At 52.1% G+C, this 18003-nt stretch overlaps 1 protein-coding gene across 15 annotated transcripts in view; it reads left to right on the plus strand.

Moving 5' to 3' along the window:
* GRIK4 (glutamate ionotropic receptor kainate type subunit 4) overlaps window positions 1-18003 on the plus strand; it is a 448598-nt gene that overhangs the window by 334782 nt on the left and 95813 nt on the right. For all 15 annotated transcript variants that reach the window (XR_007478718.1, XR_004477391.2, XR_004477392.2 and 12 more), the window contains 2 exons: window positions 7412-7564; window positions 8459-8563. Coding sequence is in view for 11 of the 15 variants with exons in the window: in XM_033407330.2 (XP_033263221.1) it covers window positions 7412-7564; window positions 8459-8563 (258 nt within the window). In the remaining 4 variants the exon portion in view is untranslated. The remainder of the gene's footprint in view (window positions 1-7411; window positions 7565-8458; window positions 8564-18003) is intronic.

Consider the following 18003-nt stretch of genomic DNA (forward strand, 5'->3'; position numbering starts at 1 on the left):
GTGCCACACTGCTGATGTCCCTCTGAGGGTTTCAGCCCTTCCATTCGTGCTCACATTGACCACGAACAGGCAGATGGGAAGCCCTTGGTACCTGCCTCATAAGGACCCAACACCAAGGCCAGGCAGTGCCACTCACAGGGCTGTAGGGCCAGCTCTGGCTGTGCTCACATGTGCTGAAAAGAGCACTAGCCTTCGAGGCACAGGACCTGGATTCAAACACTGGCTTTGCTATTTTCTTGCTGTGTGATCTTAGGTAGCTATGTAACCCTTCTGGGCCTCAGATTCTTTTTTCTCTAATTGTGGGCAATTATGCTTGACCATGTTAGAGGACTGTTGTGAAGGTAAAATGGGATATGCTTCCATCCTCAATTCACAGTTATTCATTGAATGAGTTTATTTAACATCCCATCTGCCAGACACTGGGAGAAGCATGAGTAAATACATCAGGTAGCTTTTGCAACAGAAATGCTGTGTAACAACCTACCCTCAAATCTCACCAGCTTACAGCGATGAACGTTTATGCAGCTCGTGCATCTGAGGGTCAGCTAGCGATCAGCTAGTCTACGCTGGCTCAGCAGGCAGCTCTGCTGATCCGGCTGAGCTCACTCAATGCCTGGGGGTCGGCTGATCTAGGCTGGGATGGCTCTGCCCCACGTGCCTCTCCTTCTCCCGACCCAGCAGGCCAGCCTGGTATGTGCTCACGGGGGTGGCAGGAGAGCAGCAAAGCAAGTGGAAATGCACAAGACCTCGTAGTCCTAGGCTCCCAGGACAGGCACACTGTGACTTCCACCTCATTTCGTTGGCCAAAGAATGCCACGTTCACAAACTCAGAGTCAGGGAGTGAAGAAACGGACAGAATGCTGAACCACTGATGCTTGAAATTATCGCACCCTGACGTCTTCCTCCTCATGGCACCCTAGTAACAGACAAGAGCGGTTGTGCATCCCTTTTTGACAAATGAAGAAACTGAGGAGAAATGAGGAGAGCCGGGGCCTGCCGAGGGCCTCCAGAGGACGGTGCTACAGGGAAGCCTGGACTAGAGCTTACAGAGCCTTCCAGCCATGGTCTCTGTGGTCTCTGAAGGGAAGGTGATACAGCGACTCCTCACCTGGAAGCAACGAATCTTCCTCGAGGCTTCTCGCTTCAGCATCTACCTTTGGCAAAGCGGTGCCTCTTCCCGTAAATTCCCAGCACAAACAGCCCAGCTCTTTCATCTGCTGGGGAGCTGGCAGGTGAGAAAGAATCAGTTCCAGGAAAGCGCAGCCCGGTTTGTCGCCCCATCCAGCTTTCTAAAGAGGCTGCAACCGCTCCTGTCTCGGAGGGACTGCTCTCCTCCCCCTCCCTTTCCTCCAAGGTCCTCTCCCCTCTCCCCTCCTCGCTCCATCGGTTCCATTCTCTTTTCCTTCTCATCTCCTCCCCTCACTCTTCCCTTTCCACTTTCCTCTGTCACCATAACCTCCTTCCTTCCTTTCTCTTTCTGTTCCTCTTTCTCTCCCACATGCCACGTTTCCTTTGCATTTTCTTCTGTCTCATTTCTTTTCCTCCCAACTGGAGTGTGTCTCCCTGTCTTCCTCATCTTCCCAGTCGGCCCATGATATTCCAGTTGCAGCTCGCTGGAACGGGGGCCCACTTCCAAGGGCACAGAGGGGGAGTGGCTGAACCGAAGGGTGACCACCAAAGGGAAAAGCTCAGCGCTGCGCCCACGAGGCTGTGTCCGCCAGGTGGCTGCCAGCGAGCCACAGACATGCTTCTTGCCAGAGGTGATGACAATGACAGAAGACAGCGTCGTGAAGGGAGACACATCCCCTCTAATTTCACGTGCCAATCCCATTCATCACGCGGCAAAGAACAGAAATCGTGGAAAATCATTAAAATTACAGATGGCTAGATTAAGTAATTAGAATTTAGGCTAAAACAGCTGTTTGTAATTAAGTGTTTATTTCATTGAATAAAACCCAGAGTGTAAGAACTACTCCATGAGATTTTAACGGTTCCTGTCCTGGTATTATGTTGGGGGTCAGAGTTTAAGCGACAGAAGTTCTGAGACACACGGACATCCAAGAGGACTCTGGGAATCCAGTGATCTGGGGGGTATCGGGGAAGATGAGGGTTACAGGTGTGAGTTTAGAAGACATTCTTATTTTTACTTGGATGGGTGGGGGAGAAACTCAGCCGCTATTCCCTGAGTCAGGTTGATTCATCTTAATTTATACAGAGTCTTTCATTCCCCTGAACAATTTACAAACAGCTCAAAAGAAGATAACAATGAGGAAACAAATGAAAATATAAAAACAAGAGAATTGAGGGTGTTTGCCAAGCAACATTTTGGAGCCAAGAAAGGAGAGGATTTTAAATGAGGGTTGAGTCATTTGGGGGATTTAATATTCAGAAGAGACAGGACAGGAGAAGCAGAGACAAGACCCAGAGGCACACACATGCGGATGGGAAACAGAAACCACAGAAAGACAGTGAGGGCTCGTGAAAGGGAAGCGGATGGACGACGGGAAGGGGCAGGGATGGTGGGCACTACAGGCCCAGCCCTGGAGACATGGATTCAGCGCCATTTGGGTACCAGAACTCTTCCCCAAATGCTTTCCAGAGCTAAATTAGTAAATAATAGTAGAGGAAGAAAGCAATTCGGAGAGCAAAAACGTGCTTTGGCATGGAGACCCTCAGTGAGATGGAAAAGTTGATGAGGCAGAGATTAGATTACAGGCTCTCACACCATCAGAGGTGACATTGGCAACGGTGGACGGGGTGGGGGGAATAAGCTGGAGGAGTGTGGATGGGAGACAAGGTTTCAGAGAAGCAGCTGGAGGATCCCAGTGAGAGACCCGGGCTGATTGCCAGGAGCCGGCTGGTGATCTACGGAGGACCCTTAGGAGGCTGAGCTGAGAAAAAAAGAAGATGTTCGGGACTTAGGAGGTTTCAGGAGCTCAAAGCAGCCCAAGTTGAACTGCAGAAAGGACCCATGAAGCCCAGAGCACACTGGGGACACGTCAGCTGTGTCACCTCTCTGAAGGCAGGATACAGTTGGAGGGGAGACAGGGACCTTGATGATGTTCCTTCCATCCGCTTCCTCCTTCCCACCCCCAGTATCCTTTGCTGGAGCTGTAATTACTAGAAGCACTCGAAGAATCTTGAAGGCCCCAGAGTTCAAGATGCCAAAGAACACTGCAAACGGACACACGCCGATCTCCCAGCATCTGGATCATTTGCTAATAAGGGAGCATCAGCGAAGAAAACCACGTCCCAGACGGAGTGGGCATAGCGGCAGCCGTGTGGCAGGAGGAGCTTGGGGCCTGGTGGGAGGATGTGAGGAATGGCACGGTGAGCTGTGTCTGCAAGTCTCCGGGGACCAGCACGCAGCCTCGAGAGAAGAAGAAGGGGGTTAGAGAGGGGATAAGGCCAGGCCTTCCTGGGGGCCTGCCCGGAGACAAAGGGGGTCCCCAAGGCCTCGGTACCAGTTAGGATGCTCTGAGATTCAAGTAACAGAAATCCGGAATGAAACGGTCTCTTACCAAAAAGGAAGTGTGTTATCATGTGTCACAGTAGGTCCAGAGGTAGGGCAGATCCTGGAGCGATGTCGTTGGAAACCCAGGTTCCTTGCATCTCTGCTCTGCGCCCTTGGTGTCAACTTCATCCTCAGGATGGAGCCAGGATGGCTGCGGCAGGTCCAGGTGTCATGTCCAGACCCGGTAATGTCCAGAGGAGCAGGAAGGACAGCCTCTCCTAGAGACAGGAAACTCATCTGAGAAGCCCCTCTCTGGAGCCCCGCACTCCAGGCCTCAGTTCGTGTTTCATCGGTCAGAACTGGACCACCTGCCCAGTCCCGAATCCCATATTGGCAGGGGAGATGGGATGACTCTTGGAGCGCTCAGGCTCACCTGGGAGCTGGGGCTGGGACCCCAGAAGCACATGGCTGATTGGGGGAGGGGACGACACCTGCAGGAAATGGGGGTTCTGTTAGGAGGAAGGGGAGAGTGGGTGCTGGGGGGGCAGCTGGTGGTAACCTTCCACTGCCCCCTCTGTCCTGCCCTTATAGTCCTGTTCTAGTAGAGGCCCCAAGTGGCTCTTAACTGAACGGCTAACTTGAGGACAAATAACCAGTCAGACCACGAGGCAAACTGGGTGATAACTAAACCCAGGGTAGCAGAGAAGCCTGCCTGGCACCCTTCCCCATGCCCAGCTCTGGCCCAAGAGTCTCAGGCTCGCATCTGCTGTTGAGAAGGTAACTGCATCCAGGAAGATTGCCCCATGCTGTCCTGGGAGGCGAGGCACAGATAATTCTGATAGAGCAATGACATCCCCTGGCTTCTCCAGAGGAGCCTTGCCAGGAAGGGAGGGGGAAAGAGTGCTGCAGAGAGGGGTGGAAACCATCCTGGACAAAGGGGTGCTGGGCTTCCAGTCTAGTCCTGTCCTGGCTGAAGACCTGTCTTCATTTGTAAAATGACAGGGTTGGACTAGTTGATTTCTAAGATCCCTTCCAGCTCTGACACGAGTGATTTTGAGAATCTCAGGATGGAGAGATTAACTGGGAGGCAAGGGAGACAGAAATTAGTTTAAGGCATCATTTAAATAGCCAAACGGAAGGATGGAGAAGCAGTGTCAATAGGGGTAGCTACCTCTCCCTCAGGTAGATGTGTGTCCGAGCTGGAAAGGGAGAGTCTGTAGCACTCATAATTTCCATATGTCCTTTGGCAAGGAAATGTGAGAGGTCCATTCGTAAAGGAGCCACTTGTGCTCAGGGGGAAATGAATTGTGCGCAAAGGACAAGACAGCTGTAGGCTTGCTGAGACGCATCCAGCGCCACGCAGGTGAGCCTCGAGTCAAGTGAAGGAGGAGCTCAGCTGCCAGGGGAAGGGCAGCGGGATGGAGAAGAGGATGCGGAAGGTGCTGGATGAACTTGGAGGAACGTGGCTGGCTTTCACGGCTCAGCGGGACCACAGAGGATTCCACTGACCCTGATCATGCGATTTAGGTGCCCTTACCTGCTTGGTCTCCAGGTCACAGGTGGCCACAGGTGGCTTCAGGACCGGGCCAGAAAGGAGGGGTGATTGATAGAGCTGGGAGGGCAGAAGACCCAGCGAAGGCAGAGGGGACACAATGGCTCACGCCCGGTGGGATGTCTCAGCGGAGAACAGGAGGTGCTGAGGTCTGCGGTACCCGCCGGATCATAGGGGCTGAATAGATGCGTGAAGAAAGGACAGAGGCGGGTGGAAGGAAGGAAAGAAGGAGCAAGAGAGGGAGAGAGGGTGAGAGGGAGGAAGGAAGAACACACTGGCCAGGCAATTTTGCGTGCAAGTGAACTGGAACTGGGGCAGAGAACTTTATTTTGCTCTTTTTCCCTCTAATTGCCTTCTAGAAAGTTTATCCAAAGTCAGCCCACCCAGTTCCCATGACAGACCTTTTTGCCCAACATGGAGCAAAACTGTGGGGAAATACATCCCTCTTCCCAGTCCATTTTCTGCCCCGTCGCTCCTTGTTCTTGCTACTCCCCAGGGTCCTAGCTCAGCCAGGACGGGCTTCCTGAGCCCCTGCTGATGCCCGTGGGCACCTGGGGTGCATCACCCCGCCCTCGGGTATGGTGACCGCTGAGACTGGCAGTTTAGAGGGCACTTTCGCACTTTCACTGACCCGTGAGGCAGGGATGCTACCTCTTGTGTGTAGGAAACTTGCTGCCCCCAAGGTACCGTCACTCAGCACGGAAGAGAGGCCTGGGAGCTAGACTCGGGGTTCGGTGTTCTGAGTTTTGAGCCCTTTCTCCTGCACCTCCCTGACTCAGGCTGCTTATACTGTGTCTGGAGAGCTTGAAAAAGATCCAAGAGGTCACAAGCTGGTCCCTCTGCCTCCAGCCTTGGAGGGACCGGTGTCCCAGGGCCCGGCCAGCTAGGAGGGAGGTTGTAAGATGCCACACAGAGGGTGTTCTTGACGGGTTAGGCTCTGAAGGGACGGTGCTGATTGCCCGCGGTGGGATGTCAGAGTTCAGTGAGGAATTTGCTTTGCACTGGGACCGAGGGTTGAATTCCAGAGCCCAGCATCACACCTCCCACGAGGAGGCCTCTGCATGCCTTCCTGGGCCTCCCCTCAGGGCCCCGTACAGTGTAGGCCCCGTAGTCATTCACACTGGGTAGGTTCTCTTGTCATTAACACAGCAGAGTGTGGCCCCCTCCTCAGATGTCACATTCCCCAAGGACAGGCATCTTCTGTTCTTCTGCTCCTACCACCTCCTCCCAAACACCCCAACCTTCCCCTCCCCAAAGCTTGCAAACATCCGGTTAACCGGGTGTATGTTCAGGCTGAGCCTTGTGGGCAGATATCACTCAACATTTAATTCAGTTCAAGAAATACGTCTTGGGGGCTTCCTGTACGCAGGGTCCTGGCTCTAGACGAGATGCAGGAGATAGAGATTGAGGTCCTGTGTGTTCCTGCCCTAAGCGCTGGCCGTTTCACAGGGAGGTGAAAATATGGACAAACAGCTGCACTTGCCCTTCCCCTGCCTTTAAGGCCCTCACAGCACTCTCCCCACCTCACTTCTGGTTTATTGCTTTCTGCCCTCCTCCCCCCATGTGTGCTCCACCCTCCCCCACACTTTGTCTTTGGCCCCGCAGTTCCCCCTCTGGAGTACCTTTCTCCTCTTCCCAGCTTCTCCCCACCCCCAGATCCAATGTCTTTCCTACCAAATCCTTCAGTGCTCAGTTCCAATGCTGAATCCTCCAAGAAACATTTTCTTGATCACCCAACCAGTTAAGGTATCTTCTCTTTGGACCCCCCAACAGACCTTTTGGCCCGTGTCACTCAGTTTCGTGTTACCTTTATTTGTGTCCTATCTCCCCATCTCCCCTCCCCAGTTCCACTCTAATCTATCACAGGAATAGGGTCTTGCTTACTGCTGGGCTTTGAACTCACCATATGCTTCATATATGCTCATCACATTGAATAGTACAAAGTAGACCGTAATAGTAGGTACATTTAGGAAGAAACAATATCAAGGGGGTCTTCCAGGAGGAAGTGACCTTCAACTGCGCCTTGCAGAATGGGCAAATCTGAGGGTAGGGTTCCTTCCACCTCCTGAGATAAGCACCCTGCCCCTTCCTTGGGGCTTCTCAGATCAGTGGAAGATGGTACTTCCCTGTAGAAAAGAGAGAATAGGATACCCTTGAAATCATTTGGGGCCCAAGGAGGTGGCTTGACGGTCCAATTTCAGAGAAGCCTTGGCCACCATTGTCGCCTTGGGCCAGCACTGGACTCTTAGGGGAAGTGGACCCCAGAGGCAGGAGGTGGGCCCAGGGCATCAGGGACACGCCTTTACTTCTTTGTTTTGCTTTTCTTTCTTCCTCCTCTTCTCCTTTCTTCCTCCTTTCCCTTTCCTTCCTTTACACCTGTCACTTGGTCTCTCTGCCCCCCCCAGCTGTCCTCCGCCCTGCTGTTTGACGCTGTCTACGCTGTGGTGATGGCGGTGCAGGAGCTGAACCGCAGCCAGGAGATCGGCGTGAAGCCCCTGTCCTGCGGCTCAGCCCAGATCTGGCAGCACGGCACCAGCCTCATGAACTACCTGCGCATGGTGAGGGGTGTTGGGGGCCCTGTGGGCCATGCCCAGCCTGCAGGGGGTGGGAGGGACCACTGTTCAAGGCCCCTCACCTCCAGACCTCCCCAGTACATCACAGCCCCAGGTAAAACAGCCATCTGTGGTGACCCCATTGAGGGGCTCATTGGTCACTGTTGTTCCCTAATCCCTAAAAGCCACCGAGAACCCATGGCAAGTTTGTTTACAGGCCAATGGGCTTTGAGCCTTAGACTGTTAGGGGTCTCTGGATTCCAGGCTTGGAAATCGACCCCTTGGCTCAGAGGTGGTCCCTGCAAAGCTCTGCACAAGTGGAGACAGATGGATGATGCTGTCATAGACTGTGGCCCCTCAGGGAGTTGCAGGCTCAACACTTCTGGCCTGATGCTGGGTTCCCCCAGGGTTCTCCCAGCCAAGCCACCTCTGGTGGGATGGACGTGATTCTAGCCCACAAAGAAGCCATCTCCTGTCAGAGGAGCCTGGGGGAGAGTGGCTAGGATTTTGCAGTTAGAGTCAGGTTATCCCGCAGCTTGGAGGTGGGTGAGTAGCTGCCCAAGGAAGATAAATGCTATTCACAGCCAAGGGCCTGGAGGAGGAGCTCAGGGGGATCTGAGCTCAAGCCAGCATCTCAGCATCAAGTCGGTTTATGAAGCAGCTGTGAGGTCATTGGGTGCGGGGCATCCTTTCCTCCTCTAGCCCCGGCCAAGTCTGAATTGGTTCCAGAGACATCACTTGCATAGGCTGAAGATCCTGTGGCTGAGAGGTGGGCAGGAGAATGGATCCTGACGGCTTCCCTTCTCCTGGGCATCCTTAACCAGCATGGTGGAATGCTTGCGTGGGGCCACATGGAAGGTGGGGCCTATTTGGTGCTGTAACTCACTCTCTCTTGGACAGGTAGAATTGGAAGGTCTCACCGGCCACATTGAATTCAACAGCAAAGGCCAGAGGTCCAACTATGCCTTGAAAATCTTACAGTTCACAAGGAATGGTTTCCGGCAGGTAAGCCTAGCCATGCCGCTGTGGTGGCAGATCCCTCCTCCTTGTTCCTTTCTCTGTCCCCAGCCCACTTCTCCTTGGCACTCAGGATGGCCTCCTGCTCTCAGATGTCCCCAGGAGCAGCGGGCTGTGTCCAGTGCAAGGCTCCTGGCAAGTCCTGGCTTCCCCCTTCCTGCACCAGGATCAGCCAGTGTGGGTCAGGGGCCGCAGCCCCAGCAAAATGCCAAGAGAGAGGCAGCCATGCTTTATGTGGGGAGAGGCGAGACAAGGGAGCATCGTATAAGGAGGGAATTCCCAGGTCTTTCCACTCTTTGGATTATTCTACTCTCTGAATCTCGCCCTAATCCTGGAACCAGGGTTAGATTCCAGGTTGCTTGCCCGTCACGTACAGATCAGATCCCATCGGGCTGAGGAATCCCTTCGGCATTCAGTTCTCTTCTGTCAGCTCTTTTCTGACCGGCCCACCCACGCCCTTCTGCCATGCCAACCACACCTCCCCCCTCCTGGCTGCTCCCTGTCTCCTCCGCCAGCTCAGGATGCTTTGTCCCCTGGAGCTCCTTTCAACACCCTCTTCCTTTCTCATTCTCCTCCATTAACCTTCTCACTCTCCTTTCCTCTGATTCTCTTACATCAGAGGAAACAGGGATTCTGGCAGTCACTCCAAGTGCCTCTCTGAAGGTCTTCCAACCTCCCCATCACTCTAATAATCAACTCTTTATTCTTAGTGTATCCTTTCTCCAACCTTAAAGAGCCTTAGAAGTAGGAAAGGATGCACTAATTAGCGCAGGAAGCAGACATACTGAAGAGCCTGCTGCCTCTCAGAGTGGCTGACCAAGGAAACGTACCACTGAAGGGGTCACAGAATCACCTTTTCAGGGATTATGAAGGATCATCATCATCTTCTTTACCACCACCACCACCATCACCATCATCTTCACCACCACCACCACCATCACCACCATCACCATCACCATCATCTTCACCACCCCCACTCCCACCACTACCACCACCATCATCATCATCTTCACCACCACCATCACCATCACCACCACCGCTACCACCACCAACAACACCACCATCATCTTCACCACCACCATCATCATTATCATAGGGGCTTTCATTTATTAAGCTCTTACCATGGGCCATTTACCACAAGAAGCGTGTCATTTGTATTTTCTCATTTAATCCTACAAAGTAGTTACTTTTTATTAATCCCCATTTTACAAGTGAGGAAATTGAGGCTCCAGCAGACTGACTTGGCCTTGAACAATGTAGTAATGGCAGTTGGTTTTGAACTCAAGTACCTCTGATTCTAAAGCCCAAGTTCTTAACCATTATGACAAATTGTGCATCAGACTAACCTTGGTAATTTGTTAAAAATGCAGATTTTTTAGACTCCACCCCACAAGAATCTGATTGGGTAGACCTAGCAGAGGGCCCAGGAACGGCTGCAACATCAGGCACCCAAGGGGATCCGGGTGATACCCTGGGCTGTGCTGGGAGGGCCGTCACATCTGCATCCTTCCCCTCGGTCCTCGTGCCTGAAAGGCTCCAATTCAGCCCTTCTCACGGGGGCCAGTGGAGTTCCTTATAGTAGGACAGTGATTATGCTGGGCCACGAGGCCAGGTCACCCTTCTTGGAAGATGAGAAAGTAAAAGACAGGAGTCCCAGACCGAGAGAGGAGCTATGTTAACGACTCCTCGTAGCTCAGGGCCGGAGCTACGTGATCTTTAAGCAGTGACATCAGCAACCTTCTTTTCATAACTTCCCAAATGGGGTGGGAGTTAGGTAGGCGGCCAGAATCTATGGGATGGAGGATCACAAAATGGTCATTTCATGTATGTAACAAATCAGGTACTGACCCCTTCCTATGCGTCAGGCACTGTGCTGGGCATTCAGGAAACAAAACCGAAAAGGCACAGTCCCCGCACCGAGGCAGCCCACACTCTGGCGAGAGAGACGGAAGGAAAAAATAAGTGCACTTTGGGTTATTAAACTCAAATCATGCCCTCGGGCTCATAATTCTCGGAACAAAGGAAGCCGCCTGCCTGTAGGAAAATTGTCAGGCAGACTTCCTGAGTCCCAGTGGGGGATGTGAAGTAAAGAACATTTATTCATTTTTGCAATATATATATTCTGAGTGCCTGTAATGTGCCAGGCTGTCTTCTAGACAGAGGTGAAAAATGGGCTTAGTGTCTGCTTCCGTGGAGCCTGTATTCTAATAGGGGACAGACAGCAGGCAAACAAATACTATATCATACATCAGTAGAGGTAAGTGCTACAGGAAAAGTGAAACAGGGTCAGGAAAAGGAAGGGATGAGAGAATAATGGGGAGAAGCAGTAGTTAGGGGAACAATGCCAAGCCCAGACCACCTCCCTAGAAAGCCCAAGCTCAGGCTTTAAAAAGCGCCCCTTGGCCTTCAGCCCTGCTTTGAGATGCTCCCTGGAAAGAGCCCACTTCCATCAGGCAACACCTGCGGTGACAGAGTTGGCTGGCCGCTCCGATCCACCCTCTACTTGAAGAAGAGCTCGTTAAGCTCGGAGTACCTCTTCACCTTACCTGTGCTTCTCCACCAGCCGCCACTCAGGCTGGTTTTCCCAGCTGCCGGGCTGCAAGGCCGCCCGAGTCATTAGGAAGTAGCATCGCCAGCCACCAGCACCCATCCCTCAGCCCCACCCCAGTCCAGCAAGGGGTTCTGCTTGCATCCTACACAACAGCGGCTGCCCCTTCTTCTGCAGCATCTATAGAGGGTAGGGCTTCTCAGACCCAGGTGTGCACAAGCATGACCAATGGTGCTTGTCTTAAAATATACTTTCCTGAGCCCTACAGCTGTAAATTGAGTTAGTAAAACGGGGTGCATTCCAGGAATCTGCATCTTCTTAACTAGCACTCAGATAGATGATTATCACGCTGGTGGTCCACAGGCTGCCCTTTGACAAAGACGCACTGCAGCCTCTATGCATAGAATTTTTGCTTGACCTTCCTGCATCCCACCCCCATCTTTCTGAGCTAATGTTGAATGGAATCTGCTACAGAAGTGACCATGAAAGAGGATGATGTTTTTGACCTTCAGCTACCCTCAGGGGCACACCTCCTTGATTGGACTTATAAAGTGAATCACAATCATGCTCTTTACTACCCATGTTTCTTCAACAAATCTGGTGACCATACCGCTGCTTTCCTGTCTGGCTCACGTGCCGTGAGTAGCAGTGAGAACCCTGCAAGATGTATCATGGGCACAGATATAGCTTTGCAGCTCTGGTCCCCAGGTCCCATCCCAATCACCGACCCAATCTTTGTCTCTTGACAGCTGTCCTTCCCCTGCTTATCACAGGATGAAGAAATGGTTTGGGGACTGATAATTAATTGGGCTTCTGTTCCAGGGTAGGAGGAATGTCAGTATCACTCTCTAATAGTCTCCCAATTCCGTCCAAGGTGATGCTGGCAGGGGAGGGAAGAGTGACAAGGAGCATCTCTCGAGGACCTGTTGTGTAGCAGAAGCTACATGGGTACTTTGCACAGGTCACTTCTGATCTGGAGGACAGCCCTTCAAAGTAGATAAACTCCCATTTCACGAGTGAGGAAACGGAAGCTCAAGGATCGTAGATAACTTGGCCCAAACCCACAAGTAGCAAGGACTCTGGGCAGAGCTGGAATTCACACTCAGGCTTGTCCAACTCCCAAGCCCATGCTCGTGGGTCTCCCCCTCCTGGCTTTTCTCTTTCCTGGAATCCCTAAGCCCCCAAATCAAAACACTTTACCTTGCTGCCACCTGCTGCAAACCAGGACAGAGCTCCTGCTGGGCTGGGCTTTCTTTAGTCATGGTATCTTCTCATTTGGATTTGGTTTTTTTCTTTCTCTTCCTATCTGGGCGAGTGACTATTAAGAGCTGGGTCTGACTATTTAGAAAGCATGCAGGGACCCAGTGGGTTGTAATGGTAAAATGTCTGAACCAAATACCATATTCCCTGCCAGTGGCTGATTAAGGGATTATTACCATTTTAAAAATAGTTTTTTAGAATTTAAGGTTTTGTTTTTTTTTTACCATTCAAAAAAATTACTGTTTTGATTCTGTTTGGAGAGGTTTTCCATCTTGGAACTCGAGCTTCCACTGGAGCCTGTTTGGGGGAAAATGTCCCCTATAGTGTCCTGTAAGTGACACTTCCAAACCTGGACCAGGTTCACTAGCTCCAGCCCCCAGTTTTTGCCCCCAGTGTGAGTTATCTCATCTCCATCCCATATTCTCCTTCCCCATCCCACAAAAGATGTCCTGGGTGGTATTGGAATAGTATAATCTCCCTTCCTAATTTGCGAGAAATCATATTTGAAAGAGGCGAGGGAAAAGAAGCACAGCCTTTGCGGGCCCTTAATCTCCTTCATTTTAACTTGGTTTAAAGATCAGAGGTTCCAAGCAGGCCCCCAGCGACTTTGTTAGGGCTGTAATAAGATGAGCACACCTTTCATCTGAGGATCAGAAATGGCTTAACAGGCTCTAATTAAGCCTTCGGGAGAGGGAGGGATGAGGCCGGGTAGTGTCTGTTGAGGGGGTTATCTCTAGCTAAAGATGAAAATTGAAACTTTTCCATTGGCTCACTGTATATCGCAACAGGGTACCTCAGCTTTCTTCCTCTGTGCAATGAGGATGGTAACCCCTCAACATTTGGTCTGGCTAAGCTCAAGGATTATTGAAAACTAGATTTGCATAGCACTCTCTTCTGCTTGCATATGGTTAGACAGAAAGCTGGCTCTGCTGACATAATAAGAATGGCTATCATTTATTGGGTGTCTCCTACAAGATGCACTGTGCTGGGTGTACTTAAAATTTCTCATCTTTTTATCAACCATGCATAAAAGCTATTCTCTCCATCTTACAAGTAAAGAAACTGAGAAAGGCATGTTCCTCATCCATTCAGCTAGTTAGTTCCAGGCTTGAGCACTGAGTCTGGGTCTAGCTGTTTTCAAAGTCCCTGGTTTTTCCACTCTGCAGAATTGCCCAGAACATGCTGGAGGAAACTCTGAGGCCTCTGGTCTAATCTTCCAACCCAGTGCAAGAATGTTCTCCACAGCATCCCTGAGGGAAACAGCCACACAGCCTCTCCTTGCACATGTCCTGGGCTGGGAGGTTCACCGCCTCCCCCCACCAGGAACACATTCCAGAATCTTCCAGGCACTGAGTCAAAACCTGCCTCCTAGTCCTGCCCCATTAAGCAACCCAGGATAATCAGCTTTCTCTCTTTTTACCAGCTCTTCAAATATTTAAAAATAGCATGACTTCCCTTCATTTATTCATCCTCTTCTGAAACTTAGCATAAAAACTTTTTGAGCACCTACTTCGTGTCAAGGGCTAGAAATGCGAGATAAATAAGTCATGGTTCCTTCCAGAGCTCCTAGTCTTTTGGGAAAGGCAAAAACTGCAGTCAGTAATCACTGTCTAGTGCTTGAGTCGTTCTGCCCCTCTGATTTTTTTCCTCCCCTCCCCGCGACACAGGTGACAAATCTTTCACCACGAATGCTTTTTGGTTTGTCTGGGGCTCTATTAAAACATAAGGCCCAACGTGGGTACCAGCTTCCAGATGGGGCAGACTGGCACAGAGCTGAGAGCACTGTGGGACTTTCACCTTCCTCACTCAAAACACTCAGTTGCTATTCACCACATTAAGTCACTTACTGGAATTAGTCTTCAAATTTTTGATTCATTCTGAACTCTGGGGCTTGGAGTCAATTAATTACTCCTCTTGCCCCTCCCCCAATCCCCACTTCCAAAATACACAGGGTTATTGTCACATGAACTTTTCATAGAAACCAGCCCTGAGCCACCTTTTCCTGGACCATGGATCTATTTAACTCTGTTCCCATGGAGACTGGCAGAGCTGGCCAGGAGTGGGCGAATAAAAAACATTGTGAACCGACAGCCATATTTTGTTTGCCGAAGCTGATACAAACTCAGCTTTCCAAGGGCCTGATTTCCTGGAATGACTCGAGTGTGGCTCTCACCAGACGCAGGAGGGTGGACAAGTGGCTTTTGTGAGTCACCCTTGCAAACCAAGAATTCAGGGATGCAGTGTCTTCCAGAAGGTTTGGGGAATCCAGCTTCCCGAAGTTCCGGCAGGTCCCACCCGTTGCTGGGAGGACAGGATGCCTCTCTTTGATCTTCTGTGCTGCCCTCTTCCCTGACAGAAGCCCACACATAGGCATGTTTGCCCGCTTTCCGGAGAGGTCTGGGTGGGATGCTCCGGCGTTTGTGGCCATGGAACGTGCTTCAGCTGCACCTCTGAGTAATATAAAGACAGCTACACTTCTCATCATGGCCCTCTCAGCCAGAACACCAGGAAGTGTGGCAGACCTGCTGGGGTCTCTCCCCGCTCCAGACCGCTTCTCCTACTTGAAAAGCAAAGAACGATAGAAAATCCTAAAAACACACTGTCAGGTGATGGTCTGTGTTGCCGTTGCCCGTACACAGCACTGGGGGAACAGTGAGGATGGAGACACCCTCTCCATGGACACATCACCCACCCCCGGCATCTGTGCCCGGTCCCCCACCCCTGTTAGTGTGAGCCTCTGGGACAGCTCAGATCCCACCTGCGCTAATGAGAAGTCATTAGGCTCAGACGAGTTGCCAGTGGGCGAGCTGCTAGGAGGGCGCCCGTGATTGCTACTGTGGAATACATTTTCAATCCGAGGAGGGAGTTTACCATAAATATGCAGATCCTTTGAAGCTGCCTTTGTGGGTCCTGGCTCGGAGCACAGGAGTGGGCTTTGATTGCTGGAAATCAGGAATCAAACGCGCCAGCTCCCCGGCTGGGGGACGGACCTGACGAGAGAGGGCCGGCTCGGGGTGTTGCTTGGTGGGCCATTCCCAGAGACTTGGCCTTTGATGAGGAAATTCTGAGGCAGCATTCTCCAGAGGGAGGGGAGAAAGAGATCGGTGGTCTGGGGGCTGCTTTGAAGGTTACTGAGAAGTCACTTATTCCTTTTAACTAAGGCACCGGGAGAACGGGGGTTGGCGTGAGGTTTAAAATAGTTGACAACATCTCACAGAATATCCTACATTCTTAGGGTTGGAGGAGACCTGAGAGGTTATCAAGTCCAGTTCTCTCCACCAGAGAACGCAGATGGGAACGTCATTCCGGGGCTGAAAACCTCACCGTGGCCCCCATTGGCTTTCAGGGTAAATGGCAGCTCCAGAGCAAGGCTGTCACGTGCTGGTCCCTGCCTACCTTCGAGCCTCGTCCTGTGCCACCCCCCTCCGCCGCCCCATGCCTGCGCCCTCAGCCCCCCTTTCTCACCCGGCCACTCCTGCTCAAGTGTCCAGAGCTCAGGGAGCCTGCTCCCTGGGCCTGCCTCTACTGTAGCTGTTGCTCCAGGCTTGGGGACTCCGTGAGTACAGACCGGCCAGCTGGGAGTGGGGCTCAGCTTGGGCTGGGAGAAAAGATGCACCAGTGAACGAGGGACTGGGGTGCTAGGACCTGGGGAGTGTGCGGAGAGCGTGGGGCCCGAGGATTTTGTCACGAGAATGTTCCAAAGCCACTGCTCCCCATTTGTCCAAGAGAGATTCCACACGACAAGCCTCCCCATGGGCAACTGGAATTTGAAAATTGGAGTGGAAGCCCCTCCGATCACTGATGCGTTTCTCCCTTTCCATCTGCTTTCCGTTCTCTAACAGCAATAGTCCTCTCGTCAATTAAAAGTCTATCAAGTGCCTCATCCCGTGAGGGCATCTGGTTCTCCTGGCCACCCCCCAGGATGACTGACAGCCGAGGGGCCAAAGAGCTGGCTTCCGAAGGGTGTTGCCTGACGGCCTTCTCGCCTCCTGCCTCCCTGGCCCACAGATTTCTGGTTCTTTCTCCCAAAGCACAGGGACTTCCTGCTTATCAGCTCTGATGGAAAAGTCACTGACTATAGACGCTTATTCACACATCAGCCGGCAGACAAATTAGAGTTACTTAAAATTTCACCCGGGGCGGGGGGCTGCTTTGGGACAGAGGAGCAGGGTTTTAAAGGACTGCGTTTGCAATCTATTTCTTGTAATATGCCCGATCACGCAGCCCGCCTGAGCTCAGCCTGGGGAAGTTTGCCAGCTCTGAGCGACTGCTTCCCGCGTCTCTTCAGCTGGCTCATGCCTGGGAGAGCTGCTAATTTAGTCTCAGGAAGCAGCCCGCATCAGTTCGCTCTGATGAGACACGGGGCAGGCTCCAGGCCAGAGGTGTGGGGAGCGCAGACAGGCGGGCGGGGGGAAGGGGAAATCCGGGGAGGTGAGAGGGAGCTGTATGCAGGGCGGGCACCATGGGGACATGGAAGGGCTCAGGCCAGTACCAGCTCTCATAGCTCCCCACGTTCCGTCCCTTGATCGCATCCTCAGTAAAACAGGAATGACGGTCATCATAGGATCTGCTTTGTGTGTGTCATCAAATTTTTGAGAGAACAAAATGAAATATTTTTTATAGATGTGCTTTGAGCATTCCACTCTACTGTGCAAATTTTAGTTCCGCTGTCTCTCGGGGGGATGTCTGTCAATATATTTCTCTTTCTCTGCATGCAGTATTCCCGGGATCTCGCTTCTCGCCTGGTTTGGGGAAGACAGAAAGACAGAGCAGGGCTGAGCCATATGCTCACGTCACTCCTGCTGCAACTCCAGAGCCCTGCAAGAAGGCTGCAAGGGCCAGCCCATGCCAACCAGGCTGGTAGAAATAAATTCTGCCAGCTGGCCCCTCCCTGCTTCAGGAAGGGTTCCCCATGGCCCTCCTCCACCTCTCCCTCTCCTTCCTCCGTCCCTAACCTCTGTCCTCCACTCCCTAACGTGGTGGTATCACCAGTTCCACTTTGCAGTGGCTTTGGGTGGGTGTGCAGACGAAAACCAGAAGTCAAGGCTCTACTCCTGGGAGAATCCCCAGCACATCTAGGGCCTGCCTGACATGGCACTGCCCAGACAAGAGCTGCTGACACCCGCCCACCACCACCACCCCCAGCTAAAAGCTCCCCATCTTCCCAGAGCACGGTGAGGCCCAGCCACACAGCATCTCCCACCTGCAGCCTGCATCCATCTAGGGGCAGCAATGGGCCATCCTCAGTCCATCCTGAAAGCTCAGCGATGCATCTTCCCGCACCCTCCAGCATCCTCCTGACTCCTGGAGGACGGCAGATGGGGGAGATCAGCTTCACGCTTCAGCCCAGATGCTTCGTTAGGACCATTAGTTCAATTGGCATCTGCCGTTCAGAGCTCAAAGTTGTGTATTATTAATACAATTGCTTCTCCAAGATACTTCTGTACCCGGCGAGCTTAACAAATGAAGCCGGGCACTCTCCATGCCCTGACTGTGTCGTGTTCGTGGGCAGTAATTTTCCTGTAAGATGAAAAATCTCGAGCATGCCTGAGCTCTCTGATAAATTCTCTCCTCGGCAGATAATTTGAAACGTCTTCCGTCTTCTGGGAGGTGAGAGAGG

Source organism: Orcinus orca, chromosome 8, assembly GCF_937001465.1.
Source record: "Orcinus orca chromosome 8, mOrcOrc1.1, whole genome shotgun sequence".
NCBI lineage: Eukaryota > Metazoa > Chordata > Mammalia > Artiodactyla > Delphinidae > Orcinus > Orcinus orca.